Raw genomic sequence first — 22,593 nt, 5'->3', positions numbered from 1 at the left:
GAATGCTGGATAGCAACAACAGAATGCTGCAACAACTGATTGGGTCTACCGGAAAAATGTAAGAGAGAGTGGACTCACATGAATCAATGATAAAAGGGATTGAGATTCAATTAGGACATATTTCTACAGCTCTAAACAATCGTCCCCAAGGGACGTTACCTGCTGATACACACGTTAATCCAAAAGATCAGGGCCCGAAACAGTTTATGGCAGTGAGTCTACGAAATGGTTGAGACCTAGATCTGGAGCAAGAGATTGCTCGTGAAAGATGACCTATTGAAACACTTGTGCCAGTACCTATTGAGATAGATGATTCAACACGGTTAACTAAGGTGAAGGTACAACATGCACAGTGCCTAAGCAAGATAAAACTCAAATCACAGGAAAAAGCGACCTCCAGCACCATTCCCACAGAGATTGGCAAAATATTGGAAGGACGAGCAATATAAGAAATTCATGGAGATGTTGAAACAAATACATGTGAACATTCCACTGATTGATGCATTGCGAGAGATGCCTTGGTATGCCAAAATGATGAAAGATTTAATGTCTCACAAATTCGACTTGCAAGACTTGTCCACTGTTACATTGACACATACCTGTAGTGCTGTCGTGACGAAACCCATAGTTGAGAAGTTGTCAGACCCAGGGAGTTTCACAATACCATGCACGATAGGTAGATATGCTTTTACTAAAGCATTGTGTGATTTAGGGGCAAGCATAAACTTGATGCCCTTGGCTATCTACAAAAGGTTAGGCATTGGAAGAGCTAGACCCACGTCCATGTTACTACAGCTAGCCGGCCGGACAGTGAAGAGGCCCTCTGGTATCCTTGATGATGTATTAGTACAGGTTGGGAAATTTGTGTTCGTAGCAGATTTTGTCATTCTAGACTGTCGGGTTGACGAGGAGATTCCCATAATTTTTGGAAGACCATTCTTGGCCACTAGGAGAGATTTAATTGACTGTGAAACTGGAGAGCTCAAAATGAGACTAAATGATGAAGAGATAACATTCAACGTGCAAAAATCTATGCGGGGACCAAGTGAATTTGCTGACTGCTCTCTAATAGAAGTCATGGATGTAATTTTAGAGGAGGAAGATGAGACCTTGAATGCTAAAGACCCTCTAGCAGCCTGTCTCTTGAACTTAGATGAAGTAAATGGAGAGGATTTGGCAGAGTGAGTGCTGGTTCTTGAAGCCCAAGGGTTTTGGAAAAGAGATCTCGAATTTGAGCCTTTGCACTTAGAAGAAAGACAAATTCCTCCAGCTAAGCCATCGATAGAAGAGCCAACAAAGTTTGAATTGAAACCGCTACCACCTTACCTCAGGTATTCTTTCTTGAGACCTAACTTTACTTTACATGTTATTATCTCACCTGGTTTGTTAGATGTGCAGAAAGAACAACTTTTGCAGGTATTGAGTGAGTGCAAAACTACAATTGGTTGGACCATTGCAGACATTAAGGGAATCAGCCCTGCCTTTTGTATGCATAAGATTATACCAGAAGATGGCCACAAACCTTCTAGAGAACATCAAAGAAGGATGAACCCCAACATGAAGGAAGTTGTGGAAAAGAAGGTGATAAAGTGGTTAGATGTGTGGATCATTTTCCCCATCTCCGACAGCAACTGGATCAGCCCAGTCCAATGTGTGCCTAAGAAAAGTGGGATGACTGTAGTGCAAAATGAGAACAATGAGTTGATATCAACAAGAACAGTCATGGGATGGCGAATTTGTATGGACTACAGAAGATTGAACAAGGCCACCCGAAAAGACCACTTTCCCTTGTCGTTCATTGATCAAATGCTAGATAGATTGGCCGGGAAGTCCCACTTTTTTGCTTTTTGGATGGATACTCGGGGTATAATCAAATCTCCATTGCCCCAAAAGATAGAGAGAAAATATCATTCACCTGCCCATATGGCGTCTATGCCTTCCGGAGGATGCCGTTTTGCCTATGCAATGCACCCGCCACATTTCAAAGGTGCATGATGGCTATCTTCACTGATATGGTAGAGGACATCATGGAGGTCTTTATGGATGATTTCTCATTGATGGGAGACTCATTCGATGATTGCCTAAGGAATTTGGAAAGTGTACTGAAAAAATGTGTCGAGACGAATCTGGTACTCAACTGGGAAAAGTGCCATTTCATGGTACAGGAAGGTATAGTCTTGGGGCACCTAGTGTCGAGTAAGGGCATTGAGGTAGATCGTGCAAAGGTTGATGTGATCGAAAATCATCCACCACCCATTTCCATCAAAGCAATAAGAAGTTTCCTTGGCCACGCTGGGTTCTATAGATCACCTTTGTGTAAATTGCTTGAAAAAGATCACCCTTTTGTGTTTTCTGATGATTGTAGGGTAGCTTTTGAGGGATTGAAGAAGAGGTTGGTGACAACACCTATTATAGTTGCACCTGACTAGGAGCAACCATTTGAGCTGATGTGTGATGCAAACAATTATGCTATAGGAGCAGTACTTGGGCAGCGCAAAGACAAAGTCATGCATCCAATATATTACGCAAGTAGAACTTTGAGTGGTGCCCAACTAAATTACACAATAACCGAGAAGGAGATGCTAGCAGTGGTGTTCGTATTTGACAAATTCAGGTCATACCTGATAGGCTCGAAGGTAATTGTTTATACTGACCATGCTGCTCTCAGGTACCTAATTGATAAGAAGGAGTCAAAGTCGTGCCTGATTCGATGGGTGCTACTGCTGCAAGAATATGACTTGGAAATACGTGACCGAAAGGGAATGACGAACCAAGTGGATGATCACTTGTCTAGGCTGGAAGGAGCTGAAAAGAAGGTTGAGGGGGAAGAGATTGTGGAGACTTTTCCGGATGAACAAATACTAGCCACGAGTCTTGAGGTAGCGCCATGGTATGCAGACATTGCAAACTACCTGGCAAGCGATATTGTTCCCTATGACCTTTCCTATGTTCAAAAGAAAAAGTTCTTTCGTGACTGTCGCATGTATTATTGGGATGAGCCTTAACTGTTCAGGATTTGTGTTGATAACATGATCCGGAGATGTATCCCCGAGATAGACCAATCTTTTATTTTGCAGGCTTGTCATGCGTCACCATATGGTGGCCATTTCGGGGGAGTAAGGACAGCTGCAAAAGTGCTTGAGTCGGGCTTATACTGGCCGACATTGTTCAAAGATGCACACTTATGGGTGAAGGGTTATAACGAATGCCAACGAACTGGGAATATTTCCCGCCGACATGAGATGCTTATGAACCCAATTCAGGATGTAGAAGTGTTTGATGTATGGGGAATCGATTTCATGGGGCCTTTCGTCAGCTCATACGGCAACAAGTACATACTCGTAGCTATGGACTACGTGTCAAAATGGGTGGAGGTTGCAACGCTCCCTACAAATGATACAAATGGGGTAATTGTTTTTTTGAGAAATAATATATTCACCTGATTTGGCACTCCAAGGGCAATAATCAGTGACGGAGGCACTCACTTCTGTAATCGAGCCTTTGCAAAGTTGTTAGAAAAGTATGATGTACGCCACAAGGTTTCCACCCCATATCATCCACAAATGAGTGGGCAAGTGGAAGTTTCAAACAGAGAGATAAAGAGCATTTTGACAAAGACTGTGAATGCTACAAGAACGGATTGGGCGAGAAAGTTAGATGATGCACTCTGGGCCTATCGTACCGCTTTCAAAACTCTGATTAGCATGTCGCCATATAAATTGGTGTTTGGGAAGGCGTGTCACTTACCAGTGGAGTTGGAGCATAGAGCTTGGGCATTAAGGCAGCTGAATCTCGATATAGAAGCTGCAGGTACAAGTAGAGTCACAAAGTTGCACGAACTTGATGAGTTTCGCTACCACGCTTTTGAGAGCACAATACTATACAAGGAGAGAATGAAGATGATGCATGATAAAAATATTCTTAAGTGTGGAGTTTTAAAACCGGAGATATGGTATTGCTATACAATTCGAGATTGAGGTTATTTCCAGGCAAATTAAAGTCAAGATGGTCAGAACCATTTCGTGTGGTAGAGATTCACCCCACTGGTGCCGTAGAGATTGCTGCGGAAAATGATTCTCGCACGTTTAGAGTCAATGGGCACAGGTTAAAACATTATTTGGGTATGGATGATGCGAAAGTAGTGTCGGTGACTCATTTGCTCGAGCCACCAAGGTTGAGCAAGCCTTAAGTACGATTACCTGCGTCGTGCCGCGACGTTAAATCAGGCGCTTCATGGGAGGCAACCCATTGTAATGTTGTATTCATCGTTCCGCGACGTTAACTAAGGTGCTCGTTGGGAGGCAACCCAATTCGTAGTTGATTTCTTTTAGTGTAGCTAGAATTTTTCTTTTGGTTGTAGATACTAACAAGTTTGCAGGTGATTTTGGGAAAGTTCAGCACAATTTTTAGCGTCACATGAAGGAAACCAGGCGGTGGAGCTCGCCTCGCGAGGGTGGAGGCGAGGTATAGCTGGAGAAGGAGCTCGCCTCGCCTAGGGTAAGGACAGGTATACCAGGCGCTAAGACTCGCGTCGTATGGGTTGAGGCCAGATACTTCACGCGTTAAAACGCGCGCCGTAAGCTCCAAGGCTCACATTAGAGATGGTGAGGCAAGGGATTACGCGAGATCCGTCAGTAGGCGTCGCTAGGAACGAATATGCCTCCGAGAAAATACACCGGCAAAGGAAAGGCTACTTCTACTACTTCGGCTAAAGCAAAGGAGACCTCCGCACCTCCCCCAAAGAAGAGAAAAGGGGGAGAAGCTACCTCCAGTCGAGTTGAAGGAGCACAAGTTGTGGCAGCTATAGCAGCCATGCGTCCACAACCCCAAGGCCAATAGAAGTTTGGCATCAGAAGCATGCCCCCGATACCAAGGATTGGTACAGGTGATGTAAGCCTAAATATGTACATCCGGAAGCCGCTATCCATGAGCACTAACTGCAAGCAAAGTACCAGGCTATTTGGAGGGGCATCCATGATTTGGGGTTGAGCTATGTCTTTAAGAACACAAGGAATATTAATCTCAATCTAGTGAGGGAATTCTATGTAGGGTTTGATCCACAGGATACCGAACAACTGGTGCCGATTCATGGATGGTTGATAAACTTTTCAGCCACAACCATATGTAACTTTTTAGGTGCTCCGGATGTTCCTGTGGAGCTATTGGACTACTTAATTCGCCGTCCTACGTATAGAGAGCCGAGACACACGTTATGTGGTGTCAATTCTACGACAGCGTGGATCTGTGATAAGAAAACAAATCGGCACAAGAAGTTCCCCAAAAAGAAGATGAGGGCGGAGGCTCAAGTTTGGTTAAAACTAATTAATGCACGGTTCCTACCATGCAATCATAACACGCTCATTAGCCGACAGAGGACTTGTGTGCTCTACTTCCTTATGACGGGTCAAAGAGTGAATGTGGGTCATCTGATCCGCTACTAAATGTCTTCGGTAAGAACGAGTAAGAAGGTCGATCGAATGCCATTTGCCAATTTTTTGACTCAATTCTTAAGACACGAGTAGTTTGAGGAGGATCCAGAGTTTGACCACATCATTGATCAACCCATACGACAGACAGACATCACTAGTGTCCGGGTGAGAGAAGAGACTGACATGCAATCGTTGACAAGTGTCGAGGGCAATGCTCGTGATGATAGTTTTATGGCCCATTTCTATGGGATGATAGATTTACAACTGAGGATAGGGGGCCGGCCGACCACGACTGAGGATAGGACTTTATTGGATGAGCGGTTCCCGCTCAACACTCATGCTCAGCAGCTGGTTGGGCGAGGTGATGGATATAAACTTCCAGATGACAAGGACATTAACACACCTGAGCAGTCCGAGGCTGAGCCGGGCCAGTCAGAAGATGAGGACGATGATGATGAGGAGGAGGACGCATAGGAGGAAGAATGGGCAGCCTCAGAGGATCAAGGTGACGATGCAGCATGACCAGGGAGTTTTTCCTTACATCCTACTCATTTTTTTTGTGCATGCACTGGGGACAATGCATGATCTAAGTGTGGGGTGGAGACTTATAAATATTAGTTTTGCTTAGTTGTTTTAGTTATTAGTTTAGTTAATTGTTTAGTTATTTGTTTAGTTAATTGTTTTAGCATTTGTTTTTAGTTATTTATTGTTAGTTAGAAAAAATATTTTCTTGTAGGTAGTGTAGTAATTCCCCCTTGGTTTTTCTTTGGGTCGCAGTTCTTTTCCAAGGGATTTTAGTTGAACCAGGTGTAGTTAGTTTTAATTTTTAGGAGTAGGAACCACGGGGCTATGAATTTAATTGCAGCAATATCTCTTAGCTTTGTTATGCCTTGAGAATAGTTAGTACTATGGTTGTGATGCTTAGGCTCGGTTTTTGAATCTAGTATAAGTACCTTAAATCATAGATTCTTAATTTTGCTTAACTGCTTGGACTGGAGTGTCGCGATGAAACCAATCCTGAGTGAGTTATGTGCCATGTCTGTGGAAGATTTGTATGTATTATGTGCATTACATTTGATGTCTAGAACTTGCCCCGTGTGTGTGCAAAGTGAAATAGTAGTCTTGTTCAGTCTGAGAAGTGATATAGGCGTTTCTTTGTTAAACCAAATATATATAGTGTACCCACCTAAATGTTAGGTATCGTAGTTAACCCCGTTGAGCCTATAATCCTGTTTATTTGGTAATCACATTACAAGTCGTACCCCTTTGTTTGAATCGACCATATATTTGAACCTTGTCACTTCTCATGAGCACTTGAATTGTGATAAAAAAGTTAAAGTGTGGGGTGGTGGGTTGGCTTTTGAGTGGAACAATTGAAATAAGGAGAAAGGTGCACAGTTTGAAAGAAAAACAAAATGTCAATAAAAGCCACTTGGATTAAAAGAAAAGAAAAGAAAATAGCTGCATTGTATGAAAAATAATTCTTGATGGTAGTGGCTAGTGATATACTTGTGCTTAAAGAAGTAGGGGATAATATAAAGTGAAGTTAAGGTGGAGTTTTGGTTTGACATAAGTATGGGCTTGAATGTTAAAGTGTATGTATTAAAATGCTTAAAGGAGGTATAGTCATTTATATCCAAATGTATCTTACCCGACCTGCAGCCTACATTACAATCAATCAAAGTCCTACTTGGTCTTAGACTGAATGAGCTCGATAAGTAGAGTATTACACTACGGGCAAGCCTATTGTGCATCATTTGTAGCATATGAATGTCATTTCTGAGAGCGAGTGGATTTTTCCTATCTTGAGTTCCTACGTTCTTAAAATTCATTGTGTGTGGAACTAAGCTCTTTGTTGGATGAGGGCACGTGATTCATAAAGGAAAGGTAATGTCGTTGACGTCCAAGTAAGTGAATTGTGAATAAGTCATGGTATTTGTAAGTCAAATCTTGAGGCGAGGATGTTACACCTTGGTGCTTAGGCTATTTTAAATATTCTTGGTGTAATGAGTTAAGGGAATTGCTTAAAGAGGTTGTGTCTATACATGTAGTTTGATTGCACAAGGACGCGTAATGTTTAAGTGTGGGGTATTGATGTGTGGCTATAATTCCATAGTTTCGTACATTATTTGCCTTGCATAATGATAAACTACACTTTATTTGTGCGTAATGGAGTCTATTTTATGTGTAAGTGAATTAGAGATGAAAGTAGAGCAAAAAGGAATACTTAAAGTCTAAAGCGTGCTTAAAAACAACAGTTGAAAAGAAGAAGGAAAGAAGTGAGCAGCTGACAAATGAAAAGTTGGCGAAGCCAGGCCTAGAGCAGGTGTTAGAGCAAGTTGGGCGAGCTCTTTAGCTCGCGTGGGAACAGGCGAAGCGAGGCTTGGGGCGAGGTCCACCAGGCTATGAAGCTGGCGAGGCGTGGCAGAAGGCGAGCTCAAGCAGACATTATACCTCGCAACTCCAAGCCTGGGGCAAGCTTAAACAGGCGTTATGCCTCGCGAGGCCAGGTCTAGGCGTGCACATTCAGAGCTTTTAAAACTTATTTCGTCTCCTGGTTTGACTAGGACTTGGCCTACGTATTTAGGTCTTTTCCTACACATATAAATAGACATAAAAATGCCACTTTGGAGGACTTTTGCAACCGGAGGCAAGGAGAGCTCGTGGAACAACCATTGGGAGTTAGACTCATCGATTTCTACACCCATTTATCCTTACTTTATAATTTAATTATGCAAAATACTTTGGATATTGTGACTATGAGTATGAGTAGCTAAACTCCTAATATAGGGTTTGATGGAACCTATTAGAGGATGATTTTCCTGTTACGTTAATATAGATTTGCCGTAGTATTTTCTCTATTTGTTCAACTATATTATTATTGTTGTTGATTGAAGGGCCCTTAATCGACTGTGCCTATTTAGTATGTATTACTCGGGAGAGAGTGCATATTTAGGTAGTTGTTGAACAACATCACTCCTAACGTATATGAGGGATCAATACGAAGGGTTTAAAGGTGGGATTAGGGATAACGAAACCTTGATGCGATCCGAGTGAGCCGTACTTAATGCCAGCTAGCGTAATTCAGGAGAATATGTCTAGTAAATTATGGTAATTACTCGGGAGAGAGTTACGACAGTCAGAGTGCTCATGATCGATAGAGAAGACTTAGGCGAATTTATAGAAAACGTAGCGGAAAAGATTCCGACAATAGGGAAAATCACAACCTTAGACCATTCCAATTCTTGTCTACAAATCGTAGTAGTTAGTTATTAATTGTTGCACTTTCATTACGTAATATTTAGTTAGTAAACATCCAAATTGTTACTTAAATATTTTTGAAGATTGATTGTGTGAGTTCGTGCGAGTCTAGTAGCTGTGTTTGATAGGTTAATTCTCTGTGGGATTTGACTCCGGACTTATTAGCCGGAATATATTTGCAACGACCGCTTAGTCCTTTTTACAAGCCATAGTTGGGCATGATCATAGATTTAGTGCATATAATATCATTATATAAAGAGATACATATTTTAAACAAGGAAAGATTTAATAATCAAAATTTTAGCTAATTTTAAAGTCTATAAAATTAGGAAATAACTAAATTACTATTTAAAGTATATTTTTAAGGGTTTGAAAAATAACTAAACTTTCCTAATGAAGGAATTTGAAAATTAAATTAATTCTCTAAGATTTAAGCTTTCCTGGTGTGAATCGAACGCCATTGAATTTCTAAAATGGAAGGAAATTCAATTATTAAAGCTCTAAATATTAGGAAAATAATTAATTGGCTATTCCTAAATACTAGAAAATTAACTAAATAAATATTTTTAAATATTAGAAAAATAGTCAAATGACTATTTTGTTCAGTGTGAACTCTATTTTTAAAAGGGCAAAAAAGGCGAACGATATTTGGCTAAGGGTCTTCGTGCTTTTAGTGCATATAATATCATTATATAAAGAGATACATATTTTAAACAAGGAAAGATTTAATAATCAAAATTTTAGCTAATTTTAAAGTCTATAAAATTAGGAAATAACTAAATTACTATTTAAAGTATATTTTTAAGGGTTTGAAAAATAACTAAACTTTCCAACTGAGGGAATTGAAAATCATACGAAACTTTGTTAGTGAAGGAATTGAAAAGAACTAAACTTTCCTAATGAAGGAATTGGAAAATTAAATTAATTCTCTAAGATTTAAGCTTTCCTAGTGTGAATCGAAAGTCATTGAATTCCTAAAATGGAAGGAAATTCAAATATTAAAATTCTAAATATTAAAAAAATAATTAATTGACTATTTCTAAATATTAGGAAATTAATTAAATAAATATTTCTAAATATTAGGAAAATAGTCAATTTTGTTCATTGTGAACTCTATTTTTAAAGGGCAAAAATAGCGAACGACATTTCGCTAAAGACCTTCGTGCTTTTAATATAATACTAGTATTAGAGTACGCGCGTTGCGCGTGTATCCCATGTTTTGAAATTCATTCTAAAAAGATAAAAATATGGTCGACTAACTTTCAAAAGACATCATTTTTTCTCATGATAAAAATGCAGATTGTTCGATTGTTTAAAAAATACTATATAGGAATTGTTTCCAACATATTTGAAAAGAATAAAATATTATTGCAAAAGTAAATTATTATGAAAAAAGTGGATTAATTCAACCGCTATAGTATGATTAATCTACAATTCTTTTTTTGTCGGAACACATAATCATACATCTCAGATTCTTCATTCGGATGCATCCGGATGTTGTTTTCCATGGAAAGCAAGAGTATATGATTGTAGTAGTATTACTTGCAATTGTTTGATTATGAAAGGGCTACGTTCATACTATCGTGGAAGGACTTAGAATATGAAATTCATGTTAAGATCAAAATTAGAATTTATTCTTTTCATCAATTCTCACATATGTAACGTTTTGTTTTTCTTTGTGTACTTATAATCAGTTCTCATTTAAATAAAGACTTTTTAAAAGTAAATCCAATTTGACTAAAAAAGTATTTTAATTGTTTATATTTTCTAAAAATATTTTTATGATAAAATCTACAAAAACATTTTTGCTTTTTAATTTTTTAATTTGTTATGATTTCTTATTTTGTTGTATTTATTTTTTACTTTCATAAACAAATGTAAATGATTTTCGGCGAATTGTAACCTCAATTTTTTTTTTACTATTTTGTTTTCACGTATAGAATGGTAAAAGCTTTAATATTACTTAGTGAGATGATTTGTACTCTTAAAATTGTATATTTGAAAAGATTGTGAACTAACCTCAAAAATATTCTAATAAAATAAAAGGCAAGCGGTCTACAAAAGTTAGAAGAAAAAGAAAGAAAACATACTCTTAAATCGAAAGTTGTCGAAACTATCCTAGTTTGTAATTGAACGTGCTTATCTAATATTCCTAAATTTAAATGGAGTTGAAAGTGTATGAATTCTAGAATTGAAAATTAAAGTCCTAAATATTAGGACAATAATTAAATAATTATTTCTAAATATTAAGAAAAAAATTAAATGACTATTCCTAAATATTAGAAAACAATTATTAAATGACTATTTTATCCGATGTAAACTTTATGTTTAAAGAGTAAAAAAAAGCTAACAACATTTAGTTAAGGACTTTCGTGCTTTTAATATAATACTAGTCTCTATAAACGTGTCTCGCACGTTATTAATTGCTCGTGAATCATCACAAACAAATATTTAGGTAATTCTTGTAATTGTTATCTTTTCTTTTTCTTCTAGAAATCAGTAAATTATTTGTAAGGAAGAGCATTTATGTTTGCTTAAAAAATTCATCCAAAAAAAAAATGTAATTCTTCTCATTTACTTGGAAAAATCAATCAATCATTTGTTAGAAAGAGCATAATTAGATTGTTCACACTCTTTAATTTAGCTAACTAACACCATTTATATTTTATCAACTCTATTCGTTGTGGTTACTTATGGGAATAAAATGACAAGTTCTAGAAATATATGAGAAGACTTGGTAAATTGAACCATACGAACTTGATGATAGATCCTGAAAGGTGGCCGTTTTTATCTAAAGTTTGTTATAATACTTGCTTCGCGTCGTGACTTCTTTCTACACGAAGGAAAAGAAGTTTTTGAATTATCTACACGTGTTACTTTTCATATTTTTCTAAAAAAATGATCATCGCTCTTTTTTGTACTTTTTCTAAGTTTGAGTTTTGGCACGATATTTTGATTACTATATTATTTCGTCAATAAAATTAATCGATGTTCAACGGTTTATCTCGATTGATAAATTCACCTTGAGAATTTTTTTTCACCTCGAGAAACACATAGATGTTATTTTAATGATCATAACACTTGATGTTTCGGACATCTAACAATTTTAAGATTTGTCTAATTTTTAATTTGAAATTCATATGGTATTAGTAGGTTATGGAGAATAGAATTCTTTGGTTGATTAGTAATTCAAACTGAGATACCATGTTTAAATAGAAATAGATATTTACTCGTGTGAAAGTACAAGAGAAATGAAGTTAGTGTAGTTAAAGTACAGATGAAATCACCTCAAAGCCTAAACCTAATACCAAACCAATTATTTACGAAATAATTTTAAGAAAATACACCAACTAATATTATATGAACATATATTTTTGGTTTGATTTAGGATTCACTTTCTTGGGTTTTTAATCCTTTTGGGGGTCTATTTGAGTGGTTAAAAGATATTAGAAAAAAAGTTTCCATGAATACAAAATTTAATTGAATTTGAAGTCCTAAATATTTAGAAAGTTATAAATATGACAATATTATCCAATATGTTTTAAAAAATAGTTTAATATTAAAATGTTATTTTGGTAATCCAACATTATATTCATGCTTTTATAATAATACAGATCGATAGATATAGATAAATATACACAAATAGATATAACTTTCGGGGAATCAATTTTAGCTAAAAAGTTGTATAAATGGTTATCATGTCCGAGTATTTTGGTATCCTTGTGACTGATTATTTCCGTTTAATTTCCCCATAAAATATCTCATGGTACGTGGGGCCCGATCAGAAAGCCAGGTCAGCTCTTCTTTTGATTGGGTGAAAGAGATCCTATAAAATACCACAAAAAGATATGCCATAAGCATATTTTCCAGTCACTTCATTTCTGATCTTTTGCTTGTGAACAGAGAAGAGAGAGAGACAGAGAGCTCTAATTCAGATATCTGAGGTTCGTTTTTCTCTCTCAATTCTCTGTTATAATTACGTATTAAGCTTATACATACATCCTTTTCATGCATGCATCTCTATGTTTTTCTTATACTGTAAATTCATCAATTCCATATATGGGTGTTCATGGTTCTGTTTTTCCTCTTTAAAAAAATCAAATCAGTTAACTCGGGTTTCAAATATTATAACCAAACCAAACCAATTAACTCGATTTTTTTATAGGTTTGGTTTTTGTGGATTTTTTGGTTATTTCGGATTTTTGTCGGTTTTTGTGGATTTGCCAAACACATATTCTGCCGACTATATATATTGTAACACAATACTATCAAACCATTTTCTTTAAGAAAATTTACCATTTACCAAGATATATTGATAATATATAATTAAATCAAAAAGTGATGAGTAATTTAAGGACTCAAACTAAAGACAATTTATTTTTAACATGAAATATATTCTTGAACTTAGCAAAATAAAACTTCCATCAAACTAGAATGTAAAGGCAAATAACTTATTAGTATAATGACAACGAACTAGACTACCAACTAACAGTGCAAACCATAAATATCTGTTATAAATTTTTTAAAACATACATACATTTATATATATAATAATAAAGTTTTAAATAAATATTTTATAGTCAGTTTGGTTCGGCTCTTTTCGGTTATTTTTTGCTTAAAACCAAAACAAAATCAAATTTGGTCGGCTATTAAAATTGAAAACCAAAATCAAATCAAACCAAAATATTATTGGGTTGTTTGGACTCTTTATAAGGTGTTAGGATCGGGAACCCGGTTAGTATAAAATGTAGCCAAATAATATTATAATGACAATAACAAAGACAATACAAGTTTATAGTGACGGTAATTAAGGCATATAAAGAAAGCACAAATTTTACGTGGTTCGGTCAAGGTGACCTACGTCCACAAGCGGAGAGGAGCAATTTTACTATACCAACAAGAGTACATAATTAGAGTAAATACTCTAATTAGTCCCAACTAACCTCGAGAGAATAACCTCACAAGATCACTCTAAAGAAAGGTTCACACAAATGTTTCCCAATACTCAACTCTCTTACAAAATATTCTCAATACAGGAGGAGAGAAAGACAAGAGAATAAAGACTCTTGAATTGTTGGTGTGTTTAAGAAAGGAGAGGAGCAGCAGCAGTATTTATAGGAGAAATTGAATTAGTCTTGCAAGTTCATAAAGGCAAGTTGCCAACTTGCAAAATATCTCTGCCACTTATCCAAACTTGGTGGCCAAGAATAAATCTCTCTGCCAAGCACATCTTTCTTATAGGCACATGCCTATTTGACAACTAAGGATGAGTTGGATTTTACAATAAAGAAAAAATCATCCTTTTCTTGTAAAGCCAATTAGGCCATATTACACAAGGCTTGGACAATCCTCATTCATTGAGCTAGATTTTGGGGTTGAATAGGTCTAGGGTCCATTTAGCATGGTATCAGAGCTAGGCCCCCAATGTTGGGCCCATGATAGATTGTCCACACTCCAGTTGGCAAATCTGGGTGTGTGGGGCGGGGGCGGGGGAGGGGGTGGGTTGATGGAATCCCGCATCGGTGATGGATGGGTTTCTGGGACTCTTTATATGGCTTGAACAATTCTCACCTTTTGAGCTAGCTTTTAGGGTTAGTTAGGTGCAAGGTCCGGTTAGCAATAGTCAATTGAATTGATTTATACTTCTACTTCCTCCGAGAAATATCAAATTTTCCCACATCTATCACCCTCCAAGGTTTTTGTTGTTCTGGTGCTATAGTGTTGTACTTCTTCTTCCACAAATACTATGCACAAGCAGATCTAGAATTCAAATCTGCTCTTATTTGAAGTTTATGAATTTCTACAAGGATTTCAAGCTAATAACTAGGTTCATGGTTAAATATTTAATGAATTTTTAACATATATATATATATATATATATATATATATATATATATATGATTCGTATGAAAATGATTGATTTAGTTGAACTCGTTGACTATATATTGCATCCACCTTTGATACTTGGAATGATCTTCCAAGCACTGCCAATGAACTCTAGTGTCATCACTGGACGCACCCACATCTAGTACTCCCTCCGTTTCATTTTATTTGGCGATGTTTGACTAGGAGTAGAATTTAAAAGAATGAAAAACATTTGGAACTTGTGGTATTAAACATGTCATGACAGTTCTGTGGCTAGAAAAACATAATAAAGGTAAAATAGGAAGTTTTAAATTAATTTTTTATTTTCAAAAAAGTAGAAAGATGCCATTTTTTTTTGGAGCATATTAAAAAGGAAAGAGTGCCGCCAAAAATGGAACAGAGGGAGTAGAACTTAAGGAGTGAATACTTAACCTTTTGCGTCATGAAAAGTAAATACTTTTGGCTAAACCTATGATTTGCCTACGAATTCTGAAGTCTCCACGATTCTGCTAATATATGATATTCAACTGGTAGCATCACTCACCTTTGTTGTATCATTACAAGCATAACTTGTTCTAACTATGTTTTATTTTCCCAGTCTGCTTATATGTGAATGAATGTTATAGTCCTAAATATGTGACATAATTTCTTTAATACAGGGGAAGAAATATGGCATCTGTCCAAACTGCTTTAACATCACTTCTGTGCAAGAATGGGAATCATCATCCGCAAATAAATTTTCCAAGCAGTTCCTTCTTGCCAGGGTTCGATTTGACAGGGCAAGTTGCTGTTACACGGAAAAGGGAGACATGTTTCAATTCTTTCTCAGGCCCTAAAGCAACACTAACCTTTGATCCCCCAAGTACTAATAAAGAGAAGACAAAGCCAAAGCACACAGTTGATCCTAATGCTCCTGATTTCTTGCCACTTCCATCATTTGAAGAATGCTTCCCGAAAAGCTCCAAGGAATACAGGTCTGCGGAAGACCCCTCCCATTCTTGTTTATTTCGTTTTTCAAGATATCTAATATTTATTGTGGATTCATTTTATGGAATTTGTAACAATATTTATAGATTGAGGAGTCAGTATAAAACTTTTCGTTGATATCTCAAGTGCAATGCTAAGCGTTCAAAACCTTACATTGGAAACGTGTTGTATAGAACTTACGGGGCCTTATTTGAGGATTTAACTTATATGCTCCGTTAGTATAAAGAATTTTTGCACTATCAGTATTTTAACTTGTTGCAGCAGGTAACGACGTTATTTTTTAAGTGAAGTATAATTCTTCACGTGAACATGTACCATAAACTTTATATTCTCGGTGTCATCATGTTGAAAACTTTATCTTGTTAATCCTTTTTTATTCTATGAAATTGAGTTCAAAAAAGTTTGTCATGTAGAGCTTGAGTGCATAAATATAGTACACATGCTTCATTGCAATTTCTTAAGCATATTTGTTTGCAAATATGTTGATTAGCTGAATGTGCAATTTGCAGTGAAGTTGTTCACGAAGAAACAGGTCATGTGCTCAAAGTCCCATTTCGTCGTATCCACCTTTCTGGGGATGAACCACACTTTGACACTTATGATACCAGTGGTCCTCAGGGTGTAAATCCTCATATTGGTATGCTATTAACCATCTCCTTTGTTCCTTTGGATGCAGACTTTTGGATAATCTAGATTATTGTTGTTGGTATCTGCTTAACTTCTTGTGCTTTCCATTGATCTTTTTAATACTTCACACTTAAATAAAAAGGCTGCCTTAAGATGAAGCATCTGATTGCAGTCTATTAATAGATCATCTTAATTTATTCATTGTCACCTGTCTCTTTGCAATAGTTGGAAGTTGAATTATCTGATCCTGATTTTTCATCCATATTTCATCTTTCTTTCCCATTTTTATCTTCTTTTAAAAAATTATGTAATATTGTTAGCTCTCCATATAGGTGATATTAATTAGTAGGGGTTAACTTTTAGTCATTTAGTGTTTACTTTTAAGTCCACTATGGGCTTTAGTCTTGTTAGAGATTTATATGCTAGAAGAAAATGTAGAAACTCCTAGTGCGATAGAGCCTAATTCTTTTAAATGTTTGATTGAGACGAGTTTAAATGAAGCGACATAGATAGAGAGGATTCATAAAGTCAACCCCAACTAATATGGGATTGATGCGTAGTAGTTGTTCTTTTGTATTATTAGCTCTTAATTTCCAAATTTGTTTTTCTTTGTTTTCTTTTCGCCTGTTGGAGAATTCTTGCATATATTCTTTGGCCGAGTTGGCAGATATGACTTTTCTGAAGACAACCTTTTGAGTGACAGTTGTTCATACTTTCTGTCAAATGAAAAATTATGCTAGATGACTTGCTTTATGATTTCAACATTATGATTTAGGACATAATCTATTTATTTACATAATAATTATGCTTCTAAATAGGACTCCCCAAGTTGCGCAAGGAGTGGATTGACAAAAGAGAGAATTTAGGAGGACCAAGGTACACCCAAATGTTCTATGCTAAGCAGGGAATTATAACTGAGGAAATGGCATACTGTGCGGCACGTGAAAAAATGGATCCGGAGTTTGTGAGATCAGAAGTTGCTCGGGGACGTGCAATCATCCCTTCAAACAAGAAGCACCTTGAGTTGGAGCCTATGATAGTAGGAAGAAAATTCTTAGTGAAAGTCAATGCCAACATTGGAAACTCTGCTGTTGTAAGCTCGATCGAAGAAGAAGTTCACAAGCTTCAATGGGCAACAATGTGGGGTGCAGATACTATTATGGATCTCTCTACTGGTCGTCACATCCACGAGACTCGTGAGTGGATCTTGCGTAATTCTGCTGTACCAGTAGGCACTGTGCCAATCTACCAAGCGTTAGAAAAAGTAAATGGCATCGCTGAGAATCTGAGTTGGGAAGTTTTTAGAGAGACCTTAATTGAACAAGCTGAGCAAGGTGTTGACTATTTCACAATTCATGCTGGAGTTCTTCTTAGGTACATCCCATTGACAGCGAAGCGGATGACTGGAATCGTTTCACGTGGAGGCTCCATTCATGCAAAGTGGTGCTTAGCTTATCACAAGGAGAATTTTGCATATGAACATTGGGATGATATACTTGACATCTGTAATCAGTACGATATATCGTTATCAATTGGTGATGGACTGAGACCTGGTTCAATTTATGATGCAAATGACACTGCTCAGTTTGCTGAACTCTTGACTCAAGGGGAGCTGACTCGCCGGGCTTGGGAAAAGGATGTACAGGTAACAATTTTCTACAGTTTGCTAATTGCTGACACCCTATTAACTTCTTAGCATGACGTAGTTGTTTTAGCTCAAGTGTGTTTATCTATGGTATACTTAACAAAACCATCTCTTCTTCTGATGTTGGAAAAGAAGTTTCTTCAGAATAATAGTCTTTCTGTTTGGACACAAATTTCACTTGTATAAAAGTTGAAGTTCATAGCCCAGTCAAGTTCAGCCTCCCACTCTAGTGTCTAGCACTTGCTTATTCAGTCCTTGCCATCTAAGAAGCGCTTCCATATCTCAGCTGCAATATCACATTTGAAAAACAGATGGGATATACTCTCATGTGCATTACCACATAAGGGATATGTTTGATCAGTAAGAACCCCCCATTTATGTAGTGTATATCCTCCCATGTGCTACCAATCTTACAATGAACAACTACTTTGGTGATCCATGGTTATTACAAACAAGCCTTCTCCAACTGACTTTTGTGAATGTTCCTAGCATCTTCTGGTACATTTTCTTGATAGGAAATTCTGACATGCTCTGCAGCTCCATGAAATTGATCCCAGCTTCCTCAAAGTACTACTTCTTTGCTTTGAAAATTTTCTGGACCATCCAAGATGCTTGATTAGTGTTGATAGGATATCAGAGTTACCTTTGCTAATTACTACAATTTAGTTACAAAAACTATGTTTGATTTCAGGTTATGAATGAAGGGCCTGGACATGTGCCAATGCATAAGATTCCTGAGAACATGAAAAAACAGCTAGAGTGGTGCAATGAAGCACCATTTTACACTCTTGGACCATTAACAACTGATATAGCTCCTGGATATGATCATATCACCTCTGCCATCGGTGCAGCCAATATAGGTGCACTTGGAACCGCGCTGCTATGTTATGTCACTCCAAAAGAGCATCTTGGTTTGCCTAATCGGGATGATGTGAAGACAGGAGTAATATCATATAAGATTGCTGCTCATGCAGCTGATCTAGCGAAAGGTCATCCACTTTCTCAAGCTTGGGATGATGCATTGAGCAAGGCAAGATTTGAGTTCCGATGGATGGATCAATTTGCTTTGTCGTTGGACCCTGTGACTGCATTGTCCTTCCACGATGAAACTTTACCAGCCGATGGTGCTAAAGTGGCGCATTTCTGCTCTATGTGCGGACCAAAGTTTTGTTCTATGAAAATAACTGAAGATATAAGGAAGTATGCTGAAACTCACGGTTATGGAAGTGCAGAGGAAGCAATCCTCCGCGGTATGGATGCTATGAGTGCAGAGTTTCAAGCTGCAAAGAAAACTATTAGCGGGGAACAACATGGTGAGGTTGGTGGTGAAATCTACTTGCCAGAAAATTACATCAACTCTATGAAAAGCTAAAGGTGAGTGTTACATTGGATTTTCTCTTGACATTGTTGTTTCTGCAAGAAGGAGAGCCTTGGCGTATTTGTTGTCATGTGACCAGGAGGTCACGGGTTGGAGCCGCGGAAACAGTCTCTTGCAGAAATGCAAAGTAAGGTTGCGTACAATAGACCTTTGTAGTCCGGCCCTTCCCTAGACCCCGTGCATAGCGGGAACTTAGTGCACCGGCCCTTCCGAAAAATGATTACCTCTGTTAACCTGCAACTTAACACAACAAACTCTCTATTTTCGACTACCTCTATTTAAATCTAAAATAAGAAAATTTCTCATCATTTAGATAGATTATACAATTAAGTGGTAGGAGATGAAAGCATGGTTATCTAATAGAGGGCTTCTTTTTTGCAAACATGTTCTTTTCTCGACGTCTGGTTATCCAATAGGAGTTGTTGTAGTTTTCGTAGTTGCAAGAACTTTTTTTTCCTCCACAACGTGTTACCTTACCGAATGCAATTGCAGGACTTGATAGATTGAAAACTGGATCAAGAGCTTTCTGAAGTGATCACACTCCATCGGCCAGTCCAGAAGAGGGAGGGTGTAGGAGCTTCATTATCAAGTATTAGGTAAGTATCTAGGTTTGGTATGTTAAATAACTTGAAAACAATAGCCTTGTTCAAAGAAAGTACTCTTCTTGGCAGTAATAAGAAATCGCGTATTTTATTCTATTCAGTCTCTTTATATCCTCGACGATTTATTGACACGAGAAAGCACCAGGGGTGCCTGTGTCAGCTTCAAAAACCTGGCCTTATTAGCCAGAATGCTGACTGAACAGGCTGAGAAAGTCCCTTTGAACCTGAACAGGATAATTCCTGCGTAGGGAGTGTGCATTTTTTTTGTTGCTTGCACAGGGATGGAGATTCTTCCATGGTTCAAATTAAGCTGATCCTGCCCTTTGCCAGGACCAGTAATACATTATATTCAAGATCAGGGCGTATTCAGTAGTAGAGTTATTGGCTCATTTGAACCATAACTTTTAGCCTAGACCTGAATTTATCGGTGTAAGGCCTTTCTTTGGATTAGGTCCGGGTATCGTGTGTCCGAGGCACGTTTCGGGCGTGTACAATTTTAATCACTAAAGTTAGTCCCCCTCCCCCCCCTCCCACCCCTAAAAAAAACTTGCTAAGACCTACTGAAAATATTGAACTATGAAACCATTACTCAAACAAGGTGAATCCCAAACCATTACTCAAACAAGGTGATGGATTCAGTAGTTGAAATCCGAGTATTGAACCCATATAATTAACATCCTGGATCTAAGAGGCAAGATAGTATCTTGTATGCCTCTAAGAAGCTACTGGTTACTTACAATTGAACCATTTTCTCATGCTTAGTCTAGTCTTGGTTGGACCTACATGAAATCAAATGACAATGTTTGTCTACACAATACTTTCCAGTAGTTTTCATTCAGATGGTGGATGACATATGATTAGCAACGAAAGGGAAGTAACATATGAAAATAGAAGCAAATTTGGGATCCAAAGTCAATAAATTCAGAATAAGTGTGATTTTATATATGTATACATTTTAAACTTTTTTTTCGCATACATATCCGTAGTTCGAGCCAAAAGCAACATGTTATCATGTTGCTCAACATACAAAACTTCCTTGATTAGCCTCGGCAAAGATCTACCTAGTAATAAAGTTGTCAATATGGGTTGGCTCAGCGTAGCTCAGCCCATACGAGCCTTGGCATCTGACGGGCGGGCTGGGCTTGGCTGGCCCACCATTTTGGTGAGCTTTAAAAGTTCATCAAAAATTTAAGAGGGAGTGGATATAAGAAGTGATTTGTAAACGCTATTACCCTTCTAATCTCTTAGTTTGCTAGTATAAGAGTTACATATGGCAAAACCTGCGTGAGGTGCATGCATCATAGCAATTGTTTTTTACACAAGATTTACCACTTAACTATAGTTACCAAATATGTATTCTTACCTCAATTTATCGTTTAACCATGATAAATTTCATTGTAATAAGTAGGGGTGGGCGTCGGTTAGTTCGGTTCGGTTTGTTCGGTTTTCGGTTTTCTATTTGGTGCACCAATAAGCGAACCAAAATTAGTTCGATTTCTTCGGTTTTCGCTAATTTAGTTCGGTCGGTTTTCGGTTCAATTCGGTCGGTTTGGTCTTGTCGTATTGAGCTTTTAAATCGGACTTTTTCTACTAAAAATATGACTAATTTCATGTTTTAGTGCAACTAAAACTCGAAAACGCGATACTTATAATATAATTAGCCAAATCATTTAGTTGATGTAGGAAATATAAATTTATTTGACAAATATTACTTACAATATAACTATCTCGTATATTCCCGTGCAAATTCAACAAGCCTCAAATAAAACAAAATTTATTTGCCGATCTCCTTTTATGCCGTGGTTCACAACGACAAAACCAAACCCCTTGAAGACTTCAGCAACCGAAATCCCAAATCATACCAATTTCCCAAGCCATAATCCAAATCAACTCTGGAAAATTCAATAAAATTTGTCTAACGGTGATCCCTTTTTTTTAATGGAGTGTTAAAGAAGAAAATACTTAGCTCATCTCGTGTTGCAATGCATCTAGTTTGAAACCTTAAAAAAGACAGCACCAAATATAAAATTTTAGCAACGCAAGCAAGTAAAGATGAAAGATGCATTGGCAAACAAAAAGGGATAATTTTTAGAATGTGGGACTTAATTTGGGTTTGGGCTTCAAATTTTATAATGTAAATATATAAAAAGTTGGGTTAGACAACTTAAGAGGAGCCCAAAGGCTAGGACCCATATTAGAAAACTTCCGTTTTTCGGTTTAACCGAAAATCAAAGTTGCAAAACCGAGCACCGAATTGAACACCGAAATTATAGAAAACATAAACCGCAAACCGACCGAATAAGTCGAAAAACCGAAACGGAATGAACCGAAGTTTACGGTTCGATCGGTATTATGCTCACCCCTAGTAATAAGGGTTCTTGCACTATCAAAAAACGTATAAATAAATTGCTAAGGTAATAGAAATCAATCTCAGATACAGATTCAAGATACTGGCTTATTAAAGAGATAATTATATACAAGAGACTTTTATAGGACTACAATTTTAAACATAATAGTATCGTTAAAAAGAGAACTTTCAAGAAGAAAATTGAGTAATGGAACAATATAAAACATGGAGGAAAATGGTGTGTAAGATTCTCAACTTAGTAAAAGTCAATTCAGTAAATAATTGACAGCTTTTAAGAATACCTCAAAGCAAATATTTCCTTGGCTAAAAAAGGAATTGAATTTAACAAGTCATCTGAAATGAGAAAGCAAAAAACTTTAGGACTAAAGTGAACAAGGTAGTGCAGAATTTGTAATTATGAGGCTTGAAACCACCAAGATCCCCTGTATTCT

At 37.0% G+C, this 22,593-nt stretch overlaps 1 protein-coding gene across 2 annotated transcripts; it reads left to right on the top strand.

Moving 5' to 3' along the window:
- Positions 1 to 12,496: 12,496 nt before the first annotated feature.
- On the top strand, positions 12,497 to 20,324 carry LOC107810498 (phosphomethylpyrimidine synthase, chloroplastic). 2 transcript variants are annotated; one of them, XR_001653666.2, is made up of 7 exons: positions 12,497 to 12,634; positions 15,215 to 15,529; positions 16,052 to 16,179; positions 16,988 to 17,814; positions 18,506 to 19,188; positions 19,685 to 19,788; positions 19,940 to 20,324. XR_001653666.2 is itself a non-coding variant. In XM_016635286.2 (6 exons), exons 2-5 carry the CDS (start codon positions 15,225 to 15,227, stop codon positions 19,184 to 19,186), a joined length of 1,941 nt encoding a protein of 646 aa, XP_016490772.2. In that variant the 5' UTR covers positions 12,497 to 12,634; positions 15,215 to 15,224; the 3' UTR covers positions 19,187 to 19,188; positions 19,685 to 19,890. The 2 variants fall into 2 exon arrangements, 1 of the variants encoding a protein (XP_016490772.2); XM_016635286.2 differs by lacking the exon at positions 19,940 to 20,324 and having other exon boundaries at positions 19,685 to 19,890.
- The last annotated feature ends 2,269 nt before the right edge of the window (positions 20,325 to 22,593 follow it).

The sequence above is a fragment of the Nicotiana tabacum genome, chromosome 17, assembly GCF_000715075.1.
Source record: "Nicotiana tabacum cultivar K326 chromosome 17, ASM71507v2, whole genome shotgun sequence".
NCBI lineage: Eukaryota > Viridiplantae > Streptophyta > Magnoliopsida > Solanales > Solanaceae > Nicotiana > Nicotiana tabacum.
The sequence above is the reverse complement of the archived record's forward strand: the minus strand, read 5'-3'. Positions and strand labels throughout refer to the sequence as shown.

Coding starts and splice junctions, on each gene's coding strand:
- LOC107810498 (XM_016635286.2), top strand. CDS start 15,225: ATGGCATCTGTCCAAACTGCTTTAACATCACTTCTGTGCAAGAATGGG. Junction 16,180..16,987: donor GGGTGTAAATCCTCATATTG/GTATGCTATTAA, acceptor GCTTCTAAATAG/GACTCCCCAAGTTGCGCAAG. Junction 17,815..18,505: donor CTTGGGAAAAGGATGTACAG/GTAACAATTTTC, acceptor GTTTGATTTCAG/GTTATGAATGAAGGGCCTGG.